Raw genomic sequence first — 19,067 nt, 5'->3', positions numbered from 1 at the left:
CTTCTCCCAGGACCAGACCTTTGACGCCTGAGGCAGCCAGAAGCAGAGTGCCAAGATGATGCCTCTCAGACACACCCACCCAGCACAGAATAAAGTAAAAGAGGGACCGAACTCTGCCCATGTCTGTCCTCAAGGACAATGAATACATCCTGATGCTCCAACCTACTTGAAATCTCTACCAGCTCTCTAAGTTTCTGTGCCCCACAAACTAAGTTACTGTTGTCCCTTTCGAACAGCCCCTTCGTCCTTTCAGCTGCTCAGGATAAATGCTCATTTCGTCCTCAATTCATCTCCTCTTCGGTGCATCCTAAGTCCTGTTAAGACCTGTTTTCCATAACTGTGGAATCTGGTTGCTTCTGGCTCCCTCCATGCTGACGCAGCCACCACACTCTTGTCTAGATCAGGCTGGGGGACACTATGTCAGCCCCTCTATTATGTCCCCCTACATTCTTCTCAAGTGCTACCTTACAGCAGGCGACAGAGTTTCTGTATTAATTAGCATATATTAATTATGCAGTATAATGGGTTTCATTATAACATTTTAAATATATACGCAATGTTTTTGGCTCATATTCAGCTTCCCTGCACTCTTGCTCCCCTCTTACACAGGCTAATTCCCGTCTTCTTTTCACTAGGTTCTCATCCAGTGTATGTGTATGTGGGCAGGGCTCAATGCCTTTCATTACTTGTTTAGGAGTATGGGTGAGGGCTTGCTTACAGGAGCATGGCCACCTCACCAGTGGTTACACTCACCACTAAAGAAAATGTCTCTCCCGTCTCCATCAACAGCATTACAGAGCCGCAGGGAGAGGTGAGTCCTCCCCTCCTCCTATGACAGGTTGTTGAGGAACCCAAGGTTATGCAGTTCTTATTTGGATGATCACAGCTGCTGAAGCCAGCACTTTAATAGCCTACTTATTGAGTCATGTCTCTTTTCCAAAGCCTTCAGTGGCTTCTATCTCTGACACAATTAGTCAGAATCATCATCATCCTGTCCACAGACCTACATGCTGGAAGCTCTGTGACTCGCTGCCTCAGTGTTGTCTCTTCTCTCACGTTCCTTCAGCTCCTGGCACAGCGCTCAGCTACCCTTCCAGGCAGTTGTTTCTGCAAGGTCAGTCTCCCACCGGTTCAGCAGCACTCCGTCCTTCACTTCCCTTAGGTCTTCGCTCATATTCTCTTCCCAAAACATAACTCTTTGGCCTCATAAAGATGGCACAGCCTCCCTGCCACATGCCCTTCTTTTGCCGCGTTTCTCCCTTTCCAACTTAAAACACTACTTAACACAGGTTTCTCTATCTACACCTCTGTCCTGGTTTTGGTTTGGTTCCTTAGCAGAGTGTGTGCTTCATAGGACAGGAATACTGGCTGTACCTTATTTAGTGACTTACAGAGAATGCCAGAAGCAATGATGGTTAAATATTAATACATTTATAAGTTGCCAGCTAATACACTTGACACAATAATTGTCTTTTTCTCCTTTCTGGCCCTTGGTGGATTGGGCCAACTACATTGATACTACTATATCCCATTAGTAACAGATTGCCCAGTTGTTAGGTAACTACAACTGAGAGAGAACAGGGACTACTGTGCCCTGTTGTCTCATAATGGTATTCCCAACACCTAAATATTTTTTAGATGAATGCGTGACTTAATTGACGCATGCTTAGGTGGTATATTCTCTTTTGTGTTCCAGAGAAGCTAAGAGAGACTACAAATTCTGCTCAATGAGCTAGTGTATTCTCTAGGAGAGAATATTAGAATTTTAATATTTTAATGTTTAAAGATATTGGAAAATTCACCTTTAAAACCCTTTCCCTTTTCCTATGGTCTGATAGTACCTTTCAGGACAATAAATAAAATAAATTACAGGAGATCATTTTAAGTATACTTTCTTTTAAAGGCATCCTCCACAAAAATATGTTTAGGTATGTCTCTGGATGTGTTTGTATATATGCATATATATGTAAGCATGTTACCTTGTTATGTGCATATGTTAAGTATGAGTGTACATGTGTTACTATATATGTATACATACGCATATATACCTATGTGTGTAGAGTATATGTGTGGTTATATATGTGTATATGTAAGTACACGTACATGTTGAGTATATGATTATGGAAAATTATGAACCAACGAGTAAGTCAGGGCATGAAAACAACAGGTTGGCATAATTGCCTTGCCTATTTTGTTGAAGAAGAAAAAAAGAGGAGAAGGAAGAAAAAAGGAGGTGGAGAAGTGTAGAGGAATGTTATTCAGAACATGGCTGTGCTGGCAAGAGATCACATCCAAAGATCTTCTAGGTCTGTATGATCCAGCTGGACTATAAGCATGCTTTTATTCCAGAAGACAAGAGGCAAACAGATCTGAGTTCAAGGCCAGTCTAGTATAGAGCAAATATCAGGAAAAGAAAAGCTTAGATCCAGGCATGCTGATATGTGCCTTTAATCCCAAACGAAGGTAAAGTTAGTTTGTAGGAAGAAACACCCATATTTGAAAGTAATGTCTAATTGAATGGCAGAAAAGGTGACAAATCAGAGAAGATTTGACAGAATAGGATATGCCCAACTCTCAGGAGAAGAGAAAGGAAAGAGAAGCTACTTAAGAGGCAGTTTTACAGAGAGAGGAGGCAGTGTTACCAGGACAATAACAGAGAGGTTGCAGAGAGAGAACTCAGGGAAAGATGGAATAAGCCAGAAAATGAGAAGAAGCCAGAAGATTAGAGCAGATTGCTGATTTAGTTTGAAGCCAAGCAGAGCAATTCTGGGGCAAAAGAGAAGCCAGGTTAAATAAGTCAGCTGGGAGAAAGAGTTTGAGCCAGAACAGCTGAGTTGAACCAGCCAGCCCAGAGCAAAGAAAGAGCAAGGACGAGCTTATTAAGCATTAAGTCTCAGAGGCTGACAAAATTCTAGGCCTAGATTAGATTGTACAGAGGCCAGAAGCTTCCAGACCTAGGCCTAGGTTAGCAGAAGGGGACAGTAAGCCTCCCAGATGACAATTGTGCAAGGAGAATAAAAGTTACTTTAAGAAAACTCAACAAGATGGAATAAGAAGAAAGCCCAGAGGCAGAGGACATCTAACAGAAAACCACTGAGGAGAAATTCACCTGGGATCATCTCCAGAGGAAGATTCAGTTCTTCAGAGTTCAGCTGGATGCTCAGAGAGAATCAGGAGACCTTGGAGTAGTGGGAGCCTTGAGCCCAGAGCAAGGAATGACACAGGAGCCTCTCAGACAGTGAATCATAGTAAGCTACCCTAAAAGTCAATTTAAATTATATAGACAAACTTTTCCTGCATTAAAGATGGGAAACTCCATTTCGGATCCCCTGAGAACAAGGGTAGGAGTTGAGGATATAGAATTGTTGCATGAAAAAGCCAGTGCAGTACTCATTGCAATCGTGACCACTGGAGCAAACCCCCCTCTATGTCAAGTGCAATATTTATATTTTTCCTCTCAAAAAAAGGTTGAAAAGATACAAGAAAAATCAGCTATCATACTACAAAGACTAGAGATGCAAGAGCCAGACGAACTAAGAGAACAGAAAATGCTTAATTATGCACCTACGCTACCTAATGAAATTGATGATAAAGGTAAATAGCTCATCAATAATGGGTAAGAAGGCTGGCTCGCTGGAATGGAGACCAGCTCACTGGCAGGGAGCTGGGCATCTAGATTAGATGATACGGAGGTCCAGGTCAGCACAATGAGGCAGTAAGCCTCCCAGAGAACAACTGAGCCAGGAAAAGAAAGTTTCTTTTACAGGGAGGGCGGGTGGAGGAGAATCACAGTGGCAGCTACAATGGTGCTGCTGATAATGCTGGTGATAACAATGACAACAACGATGCCTGACTTCACTAAGGAAGTCATCTCTCTGGTCTACCTACCTAACAGGCTCATTAGCCCCATCACTGCAGTCATTCAGATAGTAGGTTCCATACACACTTCTCCTGTCTTCATACAACAAACTTAGGGGCTAAGTAGGCACATGCCACATTCTGGGATAGAGGATAAATTAGAGAGATGACGTTCTCTTTGTTCTGTTGGGTAGAGAGACAGGAATCAAGCAGAGTACACCCATCTTCTCTTGAGAAGCCTGCTACCCATGTCTTGGGTGCATACTGTCTCTTTCCTCAGACCATTCTCTCAATGCCTTTGCTTACAGGTATCTCAAAGCTGTTTATTAGGCTGGGGGTGTAGCTCTGTTGGTTGGGTCCTTGCCTAACACACACAAAGCTCTGGGTTCAATTCCAGTATCATATAAACTGGGTACCTGTAATCCCAGCACTGGGGGAGTGGAGGCAGGAAGATGAGGGGTTCAAGACCATCTTTGACTATATAGTGAGTTCGAAGCTAGGCTGGGCTGCATGTGACCTGGCACAAAGTAAAGCCAAGCCAAGCCACTGTTTCTTAACAACCATAGCTGCACTTCATCAAGAAACTAACTCAATAGCAAGAGAGTAAAGGGATAAATAGATGACCACATCCAATTGGTGAGTTTCCAGGGAAAAGCTAGATTGAGGGTGGGGTGTGGAATGCTCTAAGCCTCCCTGAGGAGGCCACACTTATGGAGAATTTTGAGTGAAACACTGGAGGAAGAGCCTCTGGGCAGAGGGAACAGGCGTGGATTAGCAGCTTTGTAAGTGTCTGAAACAGCAAGGGCGGCCAAGTGGTGAGAGAGGGGCAGAGCACACTATTGAAATGTATTCCTGGGTACATCCTCTGGAAAGGTCATCAATTGCATCTAGAGGCAAAGAACAATTCAAGGTACTAAGAAATAAGCCTGCCTCTGTTGAGAAGGCAAATGCATATGCATGCCTACATAGTCACCCCTACCCACCACCCACCCCCGGGAGCCAGAATGAACGACTGGGCTCCTCTTCAAGATGAAATCTCTCTTGCCTCTTTCTTACATGGCTGACATCATCTCTCACCCCCTCCCCACCCCCAAACAAATGGCTCTTTCTCTGGCCTCAAATAATTAGCTTCCCCAGACACAATGGGAAGGCCTCAGCCGAAGCTTCTAGGGAAGGACATAGGATGATGGATAAGGGGGTATTAGTGTTTTTGTTTGGGCTGTGGGACAAATGTTCCGGAAATGAAAGGGTTTTGAGAAATGTTTTTAATTATGCATATCCTGCAGTATCTGCATAACGGGTTCAATTCAGCCCCGGTTCCAGCAGAAGAAATGCCATATCCATGGAGGAAGGTCAGCATAGGGAATAATGAGGGAGCAGGAAGTCTCTGCTGATAACAGTGCCATCATATCCTCTTTCTGAAAATTTGAGGGTGACCTCTGGTCTTTCAGTCAATCTGTCAGCATTCTGAAAGACAGTCAACACGTACATGCACTTTGCACATGGGTGAAATTGATTTTGGCTCAGAAAGACTCTTTATGAAGATTGTAGGTGGTAGGTAAGCTGACTGCTGCATTCTTTGCATGGAATTTTGAGCCAAATGAAGCCCATATAGTCAAACTTTTGGTAGCTACACCAAGTTGGGAACACTAGAGCTCAATGTGAACAAATGCTGGCTTTTGTTTTACTCTCAAAAGCCTTCTCTTTAAAGAAACAATAGGGAGACTCAATTTTAGTTTGAACAGATTTTCTAGACGTTTCTTTGCTTATTTGTTTTACCCCCTTGGTTTTTCTCGTAATTTAGCAGAATGTCTGAGCAGCAAGCCGATGGCTCAGTAAACAAGTTTTCAGTTAAATTCTTTAAGAATTTTATTCTATTTTCCTTTTTCTGTGTATACGCATGTGCTCCACAAGTGTGTCCAGTGCCTGTGTCAGCAGAGGACAATAGACAACAGACAATCTGGAGCTAGAGCACAGCACATATACAAGCTGAGATGTGAACAGTGTTCTGTGACAACGGAGTCTCATGTATTCGGCGCCTAAAATTCTGACACCAAACATTGACCAAAATGGCCCAACTCAAAACAGTCTCATTAAGTCAGAGATGAACCTTATACCTGGCCTTTATCACATTTTAGGGCTGTCATGGAATTATGTCAAGGGGAATCATCTCATTGGTCCTCTCCCTTCTAGTGTCCTCAAATCTCACATCCAAGGAATTGAATGCCAGCTCTCTCTCTTTCATCTGTGTATGGTAATAAAAGAGCTTTTCTCTTTTGTATTTGTTTATTGCAGTGTTGGGGACAGAGCCTAGGGCCATATACATGCTAGGCAGGCTCCATCATGTTTTTTTCTAGAGGAAATAATTCGTCTCTCTCTTTTGTAGGCCAGCCACAAGGGGATTTTATTCAACTCCTGCCCTAGTTAAAACTCTAAGAGAAGGTCGTTCCATTGATGGATTTAAGCATTTCGGGAGTGTTTCCACATCAGGTGCTGCTCCTAGCTCTCCAGCCACCCTTGATTTGCTTTAGTGCCCAATAAAATAAGTGACCTGGTCATCAAGGTGAGCTAACAACAACCTGGCTTCTCTAACTCCTCAGGGCAAGGCTCCGGACATTTCAATGTCAAAAAAAAAAAAAAAAAAAAAAAAAAAAGAAGGCCTACCATTAAGGACTGTCTTTGTCCCAAAGGCCACTGTGCTTACAGCTTCCTTGCATTTTAATTAGGGCAATCAGTACATTCTTTTTCCAGGCTGGAGTCCAAGGCCCCTTGGCTTCTCTTTTAGGTGGGGATCTTTTGTTTCTTTCTCTCCACTGCCAAAAAAGACTTCAAAGAACCAAGGAAAGGAAAGGGGTCCACTAGATAGCATTTCCCCTGGTGTGTCTCCTCCCCTTGCTTTTGCAGCTCCCCTTGGCAAGCCACAATGTTCAGCTGTTAAGCAGCCGGCAGGAATATATAACTGTTAGGAATGACTCCATCGGGATCATTTCTTTCCCTCATCCTCCCACCAAATTCTCTTAGGCCAAGACCCCAGGATTCAATGTCCGCAGTGAAGTACTGTGGCAGAGGTTCTAACACAAACATTACCCCTTGGCTCAGAGACATCTTATTCTACAGTCTTGAGGATCTGGTACCACCAAATACGACATGAAGAATAAATTGACTACATATTACTGATCCGACTGGAAAATAGGCTAAAACAAAGCAATCAAAATTACTTTCCCTAGGTCCTTCTCTATGGCTGACCTTCACCATCTGCATGGTGAGCTAGTTCTTCATACTCCACATTCACCAGAAATGCAATTTTTTATGTATAATATAGATATCAAACATTGTCCTTGTTCCAATTCCCATGTGTGTTTTGCCTGCACGCATACTTATGTATCACTTAATTGCAGAGTCCACGGAGGCCAGAAGAGGATATCGGGCTCCCCTGGAACTGGAATTACAAGCAGCTGTGAGCCACCGTGTGGGTGCTGGGAATTGAACTCAGGTCCTCTGGAAGAGCAGACACTGCTCTTAATCACTAAACCATCTCTACAGTCTCTCCGTTTCATTTATGTATTTCCTAGCCTGAAAAAAAAAAGAGTTTACTTGCGGGCCAGTGAGATGGCCCAACAGGTAAAAAGCATGTGCAAGCCTGATGACCAGGGTTCAAGACTCATAAATCACAGTAGAACAGTACTAACTCTCCTTCTGAAGGATGTTTCTTAACCTCTATACATGGGCGGTGGTACTTGTGTGCCACACACACACACACACACACACACACCAACTCCTCTTCCTCCTACTACTACTCTCACTGCCACTACCACCACCACCACTACTACTAACTAATAACAATAAATATGAATGTTAAGGTCCTTTTTTTTTTTTTTTGAATCTACAGTTGAATTACAAGACTCAGAATCTGGATAATAGAAACCAATGACTTGAGAAAAAACATTTCTTAAGTAGATAGTTGAGAATTAGACAAAGAAAACATTTCTATGCTGTCAAATGACCCTGAGAAGCATAAGCTAGCCATTGATTATCTGTATGCTGACAGCCTACCTATGAACTCTCGAAGCAGTCACTACTGGTCCAGTGCAAAATGAGTAAGAACTCTGGAGAAGCCCAGAAGTAATTGGTAATGGGCAAAGGAGAGGGCTTTGAATTTTTGTTTAATCCTTCACAATTGATAACAGCTGGGCCTGGCTGTAAAAGGAAGCTCTTGAACAACAAGAAAAAGATGTCTCCCAACACTCACCTCTTCCTCTACTTCCTCAGAGACAAATCCAAGTTCTCAGCTTCCATGAAATGTAAAACATTAGCCATGATAACAACATAAGGACACAAAGGAGTTGGGAGACACGCATGGAAATACACGCGGTTGATTACCAACCGGAAATGGGCAGGAGAAACCACAGGGCACAAGCTGGCTCCGGGTTCCTACCAGAAGACTCAGGAGGAAGCTGAATGGCTTTCTGTTAAATTCTGAGCATTACCCCGTGTCTTTGGTGCCCACATCTAGCAGAACTGCAGAGAGGAAGTGCTTAAGTGAATAAGCGATGGAGGGCTGGGAAAGCACTCAGAACCTTGACAGCTTGTGCTGTCACCGATCTCCCTGATCTCCCTGGCCGGTTCTGACTCATTCTCAGGCTCATGCAAGTGCTTCCTTTTAGGAATGTGAAGCTTAGTGGATTAGTTTCCTGTGGTTGCTGTAACAAATTACCACAAACTCAATAGTTTAAAATAATATTAATTTATTTTCAGATGGTTATAGAGGCTGGAGGTCAGAAATCAGAAACCCTGTTTTAATGACCATGTTAGCAGGGCCACTATCCCTCCAAAGCTTAGGGAAGACTGTCTTCCTTGCCCATCTGGCCTCTGGTGGATGTTGGCAGCCCTCGGCTGGGTTTTCATCACTATTGTCTTTAAGGCCAGCATCTTCATGTCCCCTGCTCCATCTTCTCCACTCTGTCTTTAGGGCCCTTGGTCTCCCCCTCTTGAAACCTTTGAGTTACATCTGCTAGGGCCTCTTCTCCAAATAAGACAACATTTACAGGCTTAAGGTATAGAACCTGCTGCCTTTGTGCTGTGATTCAGTCTAGCAGATCATAAAATTCAGTGCTACCAAAAGAATGGAGCAGGCTGCAAGTGCCGGAGTGTCACAATGCCTCCATCATTATGAAAGGAGGAGACTTACTTTCTTTCTCTTTCTTTCTTTCTTTCTTTCATTCTTTCTTTTCTTTCTTTCTTTCTTGGGGGCTATTTCTGTGCGAATCCTGCAGGTACACTCACAGGACTGTTAACATGACATTGATTGCCTGCTTTCCATCTAAGTGCAAATCTGAGCTGCCCACCAGCTTCCAGAGTGAACAACCGTCTAACCCATGGAACGGAATGTCCACGGTGTGTTATCCACGCTGAGTGAACTGGAGGCCAATTTCTTTTACTTTCCATTTGGCTTGAACTCTACCAGCCATCCTTCCTGTTGTTGAATACGGTCCAAGGGTGGAAGCCGAAGGGAAGGAGGCCCGTGTGGAAGAGGATGGTTTGGGTGATAAGAATGAATCCTGCGGACTTTTATTTTAGAACGGTCTCTCATGTGTCAAATGTGACACTGGCAGGTTTAGAATTTGGCTATTGGATTTCTTTTCCTTTCTTTGTTTTCTTGGATTTTGTTCATTTGTTTATTTTTTGACACAGGGCTTCTCTGTGTAGCCCTGGCTATCCTGAACTCACTTTGTAAACCAGGCTGGCTTTGAACTCACAGAGATCTGCCTGCCTCTGCCTCCCAGAGTGCTGGGATTACAAGCATGAACCACCAAGTCTGCCCTTTTCTTTCTTTAAAACTATTTAGTTTTTTTTTTTTAATGGGCATTGGTGTTTTGCCTACATGTCTGTGTTTGTGAAGGTGTCAGAAGCTCTGAAACTGGAGTTACACACAGTTGTGAGCTGCCAAGTAGGTGCTGGGAATTGAACTTTGGTCCTCAGGAAGAGCAGCCAGTGCTCTTAACCACTGAGTCATCTCTCCAGCCCTTTCTTTTCTCTTCTTTCTTTCCTCTTCTTTTTCTCTTTCTATTTCTTTCTTTTCTTTTCTTTTTTTTTTTTTTTTTTTTTTTTTTGAGAAACGGCTTTTCTGTATAGCTCTGGCTGTCCTGGAACTCACTCTGTAGACCAGGCCCACCTCAAACTCAGAGATCTGCCTGCTTCTGCCTCCTAAGTGCTGAGATTAAAGGCATGCACCACCACTGCCCACCTAACCCTCTACTCTTAAACCACCTCACACTTTCTGTGGAGTTTTAGTGGACCAGGTTACCCTTATGCATAGTTCAGTCTGTCTTTTTTTTTTTTTTAAGCTCCTCTTGAGGCAGAGTTCTAGGTCCACAGAGTAAGTGAATTTTCCAGACATGGAAATGGGTGAGATTATTGTTATCTGAGCAAACTGCAAGACAGAAGTAGACTTCCATGTATTTGAAAACTGTGACTTCTTAGTTTGTCGTCTAGTGACACCAATACATCTTCAGGTTAGTGAAGGGCTAGGGTTAGAGTACACCAGGTGATATAACTGTCTTGGGTGCACAATTTAAGAGGTAACAACAACAACAAATCTCAGCTGTCAAACTAACACTTTGTAACATGTTATAAATGTGATGTCTTAAAAACCAAACCAAAACAGCAAACTAGGGCCCATAGATTAGCCTCCTGCTGCTGTCAGCAAAGCTCTATTGCCATGACAGAGGTAAGCTGGCAGTCTTAGCAATTCCTAACTGAATTTGTCTTTAAAGTGTGATATTTAAAGGGAATTTTTGCATTATTATTTTTTCAGGTGGTATCTCTCAGAGCCCAGCAAGACCTTGAGCTTGCCACAAAGCTGATGCTGACCTTGAATCTCTGGTCCTGCCTTCCAGCTTGCTGGGAGTTAAGGTATAAACTAGCACACACTGTATCTATACAGTACCAATGAACAAGCCCAATGGTCATGCCTTCTAGACACTCTAGCTGTTATTATCGCTTCAAGTAATAAGGTCTTAACAAATCAAAACCACTGTCAATAACAACCCAGGATCCTTAGTTGTATGGAGACAACATAATTAAGACTAACTCCCAAGATAGTTTTTTGTTTGTTTTGGTTTGGTTTTGGTTTTTGAGGTAGTTTGTTTCTCTGTTACAACCCTGGCTGTCCTGGAACTCACTCTGTAGACCAAGCTGGCCTCAAACTCAAGAGATCTGCCTGCCTCTGCTTCCTGGGTGCTGGGACGAAAGGTGTGCACTAACATCACCTGGCAAGCTTTGAGCTGCTGATGTCCTGCCTTGGGCTCATAAATGTGGGGATTATGGGCTTGGGCCATCTTCAAAATTACTTTTATAGAAGTATGTGGTGAAGAGTGAGGCAAGTTGGCCCTTCTGTCCTGCAATAGTTTTGAGCAATTAGAGGCTAAAGGTAAGGTCTGAACAAGATGGCAAAGAATCCGGATACTTTGATTATTATCAATGGCCTAAAGGCACGGACACTATTTCTACCTGCAAATTACTTCCTGGCCCTGTCCCCTACCCCTCACTTCCCTTGCCTCTGGTGTGTTATAGGAGAAGAGGGCAGTGACAGTAAAAGGACGAGTGGGGCAAATACCACAGCTCAGCTCTGGCTGTTCCAAGGTCTTGAAGCCAGCACACCAGGTGATCCTTCTTAGCCTATAATCTTGAGGATTCACCACTACCTGCCCCAGTGTCCTCACAGAAACATAAACTAAATACTAATCCCTTCCTTATATGATAATGTAAAGAACAGTAAAGTGACATAGTGAGAAAACTGAGAGCCAGAATTCAGCAAACAAATCTTACTGAAAACAAAGATCAGCCAGGCTTAGCCAGGGGGTGGTGGTACTTGCCTGTGGTAGTTTGAATAGTAATGGCCCCACATACTCATGTGTTTGAATTGCCTGGCCCATAGGGAGTGGCACTATTAGGAGGTGTGGCCTTGTTGGAATAGATGTGGCCTTGCTGGAGGAAGTGTGTTACTGTGCAGGCAGGCTTTAAGGTCTTCAATGCTCAAGCTACGTCCAGTGGCAGTCTCCTGCTGCTTTTGGATCAAGATGTAGAACTCTCAGCTCCTTCTCCAGCACCATGTCTGCCTGCACACTGCCATGTTTCCCGCCATGATGATAATGGACTGAACCTCTGAAACTGTAAGCCAGCCCCAATTAAATGTTTTCCTGTATAAAAGTTGCCTTGGTCATGGTGTCTCTTCATAACAATGAAACAAGAGGTAAGCTAGCCTGGTCTACAGAACAAATTCCAGGACATCCAGGGATACACAGAGAAATTGAACCAATCAACCAACCAATTGAACAAACAGACCATAAACAAACACAAATCCAGCCCTGGTTGGTGGTGCATATCTATAATCTCACTCTTTTGGAGCTGGAGGCAGGAGGATCAGAAGTTCAGGACTAGTCAGCCTGTGCTGCATAGAAAGCTAGAGGCTAGCCTGGGCTAGCTGGAACCCCTTCTATAACCACACTTTGTACCAATTCAGGTGATTGGCTTTTCTGTTCTTGCTGCCATATGATACTATGGTTTGGGTAACTGATAAACTTATAAATTTAATCCTCGCAGGTCAGGAAGCTGGGAAGGCCAGGATGAAGACACCGATTAGGACCTGGTGAGAGACCATTCTTTGCAGATAGCAGCTGGTGTCCTTACATGGCAGAAAGACAAACACTGTGATAGGAGGAGGTGCACGCTCCCAGTGATCCCATTCACAAAGGTTCCACCCTCAGGATGACCTAGTCACCTCCCAAAGACTCCATAATCCCAACACATTGGTGATTAGATCTGAACATGAATCCTGGAGAGACACAGCATCCAAACCATAGCACCTGTGTTCCCTGATTTTCCTGCATGGAGAACTAAAGATCCTACTGTCAGATAGATGTTCAGTAAGAGTCACTTCCTCACTCTCCAGCCAGGCGGAACCAGTCTGCATCTGTCACATCATCCACACTACTTTGAGCATCAAATTACTAGCAAATCACTGAAAATCTGATGATTAAATATGAAAATCTACATCCAAAGGTTCTGTCAAAATGAAAACACTTGTCATATGGCAGAATTGTTGTTTGTATTTTCTTTTTTAATTCAACTTAGTTTCACCTTATGTGTATGGGTGTTTTGTTTGCATGTATATCTGTGCATCACATCCATGCAGTGCCTAAAAGGAAGCCAGAAAAAGGACATTAGATTCCCATGGAACTTGGGTTACAGGCTAGTGTGAGCTGTCAGTGGAGGTGCTGGCTTCACACCCAGATCTTCTGGAAGAGCAGCAAGAGCTCTTAACGACTGAGCTGGTTCTCCAGACCAACTTTTATATTTTCTTGAAATTATTTTTAATGCTATAGAGGCATGTAAGGAAAAAAAGAAACATTTTTTAAAAGATGGGTATGTATTAGTTAGGATTTTGTTGTTGTTGTTGTTGTTGCTGCTGCTGCTGCTGTAATAAAATACCAACATCAAGGGCAATTTAAGGAAGAAAGCTTATTTTGGCTTACAGTTTGAGAGGCTCAGAATCTGTCTTGGTGGTGATGGCATCTAGCCAAGCCAGAGCCAGAGTCCACAAGATCACACTTCCGTCCTCATGAAGGGAGGAGAGAGAACAAACTGGAAGTGGGATGAGGCTATGAACTCACTGCCCCCACTGAGACACTTCCTCCTCCAGGGCTGCACCCTCCTAAAGGTTCCACCCCAAGCAGCTCCACCAAACTTGGGACGCCAAGTTTTCTGAGCCTAATGGGGATGGCTCAGAAACTGCCACAGGTTCCTACCAGGCTGCCTAAACTAGTCTCAGAGTCTTGGGCTCAAGTGATCACCGAGTCAACCTTTCATTTAGCTGAGACTACAGGCACGCTCAGGTCACTGGATGATCTGGCTTATTTTTTGTTTTGTTTTGTTTTGTTTCAGTACTGGGGATTGCCTGTAGAGCTATGGGAATGCTAGGTCATGCTCTACCACTGAGCCACACACCCAGCCCTTTACATGCTTTTGTTTTGTTTTTGCTTTTTTGTTATCTTGACGGGGTCTTACTGAACTTCCCCAAGCTGTACAACTGGGCCTAGCTTCAGATCATATTTTTAAAAGTAAAACTAGCAAAATATTTAACCCATCAACAGAAAAACCTACCAATCGTACCTTTTACTAACCTGACTCTGTAGTTGACAAAAACCCAATATCCTCTGCCTTCTGCATATAAGATCTCCTCCTTCGTATCCCCCCAGGACCTGTGGATTTATTACCTTACATGGCAAAGGGATTTAGCAGGTCTGATTATATTAAGGAACTTGAGTGTGGTGGTTTGAATAGCAGTGGCCCCCATAGGCTCACAGATTTGGACGCTTGGTCATCAGAGAATAGCACTATTTGACAGGGATTTGGAGGTGTGGCCTTGTTGGAGAAAGTGTGTCAGTGGGAGTGGGATTTGGGGTTTCAAGCGTTCAAGACAAGCCCAGTGTCTGTCTGTCTGTCTCTGTCTCTGTCTCTCTCTCTCCTTCCTGCTGTCTCTGTCTCTGTCTCTGTTTCTGTCTCTCTCTCCTTCCTGCTGCCTCTCAACTACTGCTCCAGCACCTTATCTGCCTGTGTGTCACTATGTTTCCCGCCATGAAGATAATGGACTAAACCTCTGAACACGTATGCCAGCCTCAGTTAAATGGTCTCCTTTGTAAGAGTTTCCACGGTCACAGTGTCTCTTCACAGCAACAGAACACTGACTGAGACACTGAGATGGAGAAATTATTCATCTGAGCCCAACATAACCATAAGAGTCCTTTAAAATGCCGTCAGCATAACGGCACAAAAAAATACTACAGTTCTGGCTTTGGAGACGGAGGAAGGGAACCCAGGCCAAAGAACTTGGATGGTCTATAGAGTCTACGAAGGACCAGGAAACAGACTCTTGTCTAGAATCTCCAAAACAGAACAACATGGTGGACCAGTGAAGGGCAGAATTGTGAGTGATAAGCTCACATTACTTAAGGCACCAGGCTTGTGGTAATTTGTTACGGCTACTGTAAATGACCAATCCAATGCCAGGATTACCCAGCCACTCTTGCTATGCTGGAGCACAGTAAATGGTCAGGTCGCCAGATGAGCATGGGGAGTCAGGGTGGGGAGTGGGGGGGGGCGGTGAAGGGTGAGGTGGGGGTGGGGAGGGATGGGGGCCGACTCCCTGTCTTCTGTGAGCTTCACAGTGCAGCTTCTGACAAAGGGCAACAAAGCAGGAGCTCTACCATTTATGACCATCTCCCTCTCTCCTTCTTCAAGGATTCTGAGTCCAAAGGTCTTGAGTATAAACTTGTCCCTGTTTAGAGATGGTGAGCAGGGCGAATGTGATTCCAACTCCTGATGGGTAAAAATATAAGTATTCGTGCAGGCAAATCAATAGCGAGGGACAGGAGTTAAGACTATGAAAATGACCCAGAACACATACACTGTTTTATGTGCTTATTTCAACCAAAACCTTGTCATGAAGTTAAAAGAGGTGGGGGATCTTTGCTCTCTCCTCTGTGTGTCTAGGATCTGGAGCTCAGGAAAAGAAAAAAGAAAAGAAAACACAACAAAACAAAAAAAAGGAACCCTAGAAGTTTTACGGACCTTTTAGGAAAAGGCTCTTCCAGAGGCTGAACCAAACCAGAGCCCTCCTTAAGGCCCTGCCCAGCTCACCTGTTTCCTGGTGAGGTGGTGAAGTGTTGCTCCACGGTGTGTCATCCTCAAACCGGACCCAGCTGCTGATGGCTGAGGCCAGATCAGGTGTGGGTTGCACTGGGCTCCCGGGAGGGGAGGCTGCTTCAGAGATGAGACCCATCTTCTCAGAGGAGTCGTCCTGCTCAGAGTGGGAGAGGTCCTGGGAGCCTTCATCCACCGCGTGATTCTCCGCAGAGGAGCTCTCAGACCGGTCAGAAGAAGATGACAATCCTGGGAAGTGCTCCTCAGTGCACCCTACAGCAGACACCAAACACCACGATCATACAAGGAAGGATGCCTACCAGAACTGTCTCTCCAAGGGGAAGGGGATGACTCATTGGAAGGGCAGGACTCACTGGAAGATAAAATGGCTATACCAATCCATCTCCATGCTGGAACGATGTGTCCCTAAGAACTTTTAAAGCCTGTAATCTCACTTGTTCCCAGTCACTATTCAAGACAATTGAAAAAAAAATTCCCCATTATTGTATTTGTTTATGTGTGTGTGTGTATATATATATGGTGTGTGTATGTGTGTGTGTGTGTGTGTGTTCATGTTGGGATGGTGGGGGGTGGAGGCCAAAGGTTAATGTCAGGTGTCTTTCTAGATTGTTCTCTACTTTAGGGAGTGATGTAGTCAGTGTATACATGAGGGGGTACACTAGCCAGTGCATACTGTGTGCACACATGGAGGCTGAAGTCAATAACAGGAGGCCTTTCTCAATTGCTCGCCACCTTCCTCGCCAGGGTCTTTCCCTGAACCTGGAGCTCATCTGTTTGATAGACTAGTTGGTCAGTAAGCCCGGGGATCTGCCTGGCTCTATCTCAATCGTGTGCTGCTGGCTATTTTCCACAGGTACTGGAGACTGACTCTGGGCCAAGGCTTGCAGAGCTGGCATTTCATCAGCTGAGCCATCTCTCTGGCCCTTGTTCATTATCCTCAATCTCAGTTACCTATTCCTAGCCTGAGAGCCACAAACTCAAATGGCAACAGAGGTCAGGCAAGAAATATTCCTGGGTTGAGTGGGACAGATGAGAAGCCGTACAGGACGGTGGGGTCGATGGCTGAACAGTAGAGCTTCCTTCTGCACTAAAGAAATTCAAATTTCAGACTCTGTTCTGGACAAACTAGTTCTCTGCAGGCACTAGTTGCAAAACTCTTCCCAGATCCTCCCAAGGTTCCTATCCACCCAATTTTCTTACTCAAACAAACAGAAACGACAACAACAACAACAACAACAACAACAACAACAACAAACTGTGTGCACACAGAGTCTGTTTTATATTGGCCAACTACACCTGGGTACGGAGTATGATTGATATAGTTAGTGAAATTCCATTGGGAAAACTGATTTTCCCTTTTCCAGCAAGCATCCATTAAAAATGGCTTCTTGGCTAAGGGTGAGACTTTGTGTCCAGAAAGACAGAGAAAGAAAACTTGCCTTTGACAGTACAGCATACATATACACAAGGCTATCCATGTGCTGAAATTCACCAGCTACTTAGCAAACAGTGTCCACTTTACCATAAGAGACTTTTAAAACAGCTTTCGAGGCTTGTCAACAGGAGCTTCTACCTGCTGAGCTAGCTCACTGAGCCTTATGTAAAACCCTCTAAAACTCAAAGAAATAATACCAAAGTCCTTTTTTTCAACCCTAAGATAATCATAGTGATTTGTACACAATCAAAACCTTCAGCACCGTCTAATTAAAATAAAAGGTAAGAGACATTAGTCAGCTTAAGTTTTTTAGTTTCCAAATTAAAAACATAAAGAAAAATAGGAAAAACTCTTCCCCTGCAGGCCACACAAAGTTGGAAAGTTCACACTTTAGCACTGAACAACATCCCAGTCTGAGAAACTATTCTAAATAATGTCTCTCCAGTCAGTATGTTGACAATTTATAATTTCAATATGTGTTCAATATTAAGAAATTGTTAATGAGATACGACTTTGTGTGTATGTGTACGTCAGTGTTTGAGTGTGTGTTTGTGATGTGTGCACATGTGTGTGAGCAGGTGAGATGTATGTGTGGAGACTAGAGGAGCTCACTTAATACACTGCTCTATCACACTTTGCCTTATCCCCTGGAGACAGGGCTCTCGCTGGATCAGGTATTAGTCTGGTGGTCATTCAGCTACGGCCACCTTCCTACTTAACACGCTCCATGGAACTAGCTTGTTGCACAGGTCCTGGCAATTTGAACTTAGGTCTCTGTGCTTGCACAGTGAGTGCTCTGACTGAGTAAGCTATCTTCCCAGGAGTCATGTCCCGAGTATTACACCTCTGTACATGACACTTTCAGCACATCTTGAGTCAGGCTCACCCCTATTTTAAAGCTATCCACTATCCACAAAGATACCACACTGGATTGTGTACATGTTGACTGCCACTTTCCATCTGTTCAGGTAAAAGCGAGGTGAGGTCAGCTGGTGCAGGTGGAGTAGAAGTGAACCAACTGACACAGAGCTGCAAACATCCCTGGATCTGTCTTGACTCTCATCTCTGAGCACTAGTCTCCTAAAGGACACTATGGTCACTTCTGCTGTGGTCCAGGATAACGATGCTGAGCTCCTTTCGTGGACCAGGCAATCCCCTAGGCATTTTACATCTGCTGACCGAGTGCTCACAAAAGCTTGAGACAGGCCTTGTGATCATTCCCCTTCCACAGACAATGCAGGGATGCAGGGAAAGGTTACATAGATCATTCTGGAACCTAGGCATGGCATCCATGACTGTAATCCCAGCACTCAGGAGGCAGAGGTAAGAGGGTTGCTGTGGATTCAAGGCCAGCCTAGTCTACACAGTGAATTCCAGGACAGCCAAGATTATTCTGTAAAAAACTGTCTTTAAAAAATGACACAAAACCAGCCAGGGAGTGTGGTGGAACATGCTGTTAGTTCCAACATTTGGGAGCCAGAGGCAGGTGGATCTCTGAGTTCAAAGCCAGCCTAATCTGCTGAGCAAATTCCAGGATAGCCAGGACTACACAGAGGAATTCCTGTCTTGAAAAACAAACAAACAAACAAACAAACCAGAACAACAACAACAAAAATGAACAGAACAGAAAAAAAAAGCACTAGAAATATGTGGGTAAGAGCGCCTGCCCTGCAAGCACAAGGACATCAGTTCAAATCCTCAGTGCCTCGTAAAACCGAGGCAATAGCCACACATGCCTATAACCCCAGCATTAAGTAGAGACAAGCAGATCCTAGGGAGCTTACTGGTCAACCAGCCTAACTAAAGCAATAGACTTCTGATTTGTGGTAGATTCTATCTCAAGACAACAAAGCAAATGATGATGACACTTACCTAGCCTCCACAATGATGGGCACGGCATGTGCATACGCCACACACCAACCACCTCATCCCATCCACAAATGTTCACGCAGGGACATACCATTCATCAGTGATGAAGACAAGGTTAGAGTTTTACAAGATTAGAGTTTTGCAATCTGGCTCAGAACCTATCTGTCATTTTTAACAATTACAC

General features: G+C 44.1%; 1 protein-coding gene across 2 annotated transcripts in view; it reads right to left on the bottom strand.

Moving 5' to 3' along the window:
* The window catches only part of STON2 (stonin 2), a 150,372-nt gene that overhangs the window by 94,935 nt on the left and 36,370 nt on the right, over positions 1–19,067 (bottom strand). For both annotated transcript variants that reach the window (XM_084791579.1, XM_084791580.1), the window contains exon 3: positions 15,556–15,831. In XM_084791579.1, coding sequence (XP_084647705.1) covers positions 15,556–15,831 — 276 coding nt within the window. The remainder of the gene's footprint in view (positions 1–15,555; positions 15,832–19,067) is intronic.

This window comes from Acomys minous (assembly GCF_964271855.1).
Source record: "Acomys minous genome assembly, chromosome: 8".
NCBI classification, from domain to species: Eukaryota; Metazoa; Chordata; class Mammalia; order Rodentia; family Muridae; genus Acomys; species Acomys minous.
The sequence above is the reverse complement of the archived record's forward strand: the minus strand, read 5'-3'. Positions and strand labels throughout refer to the sequence as shown.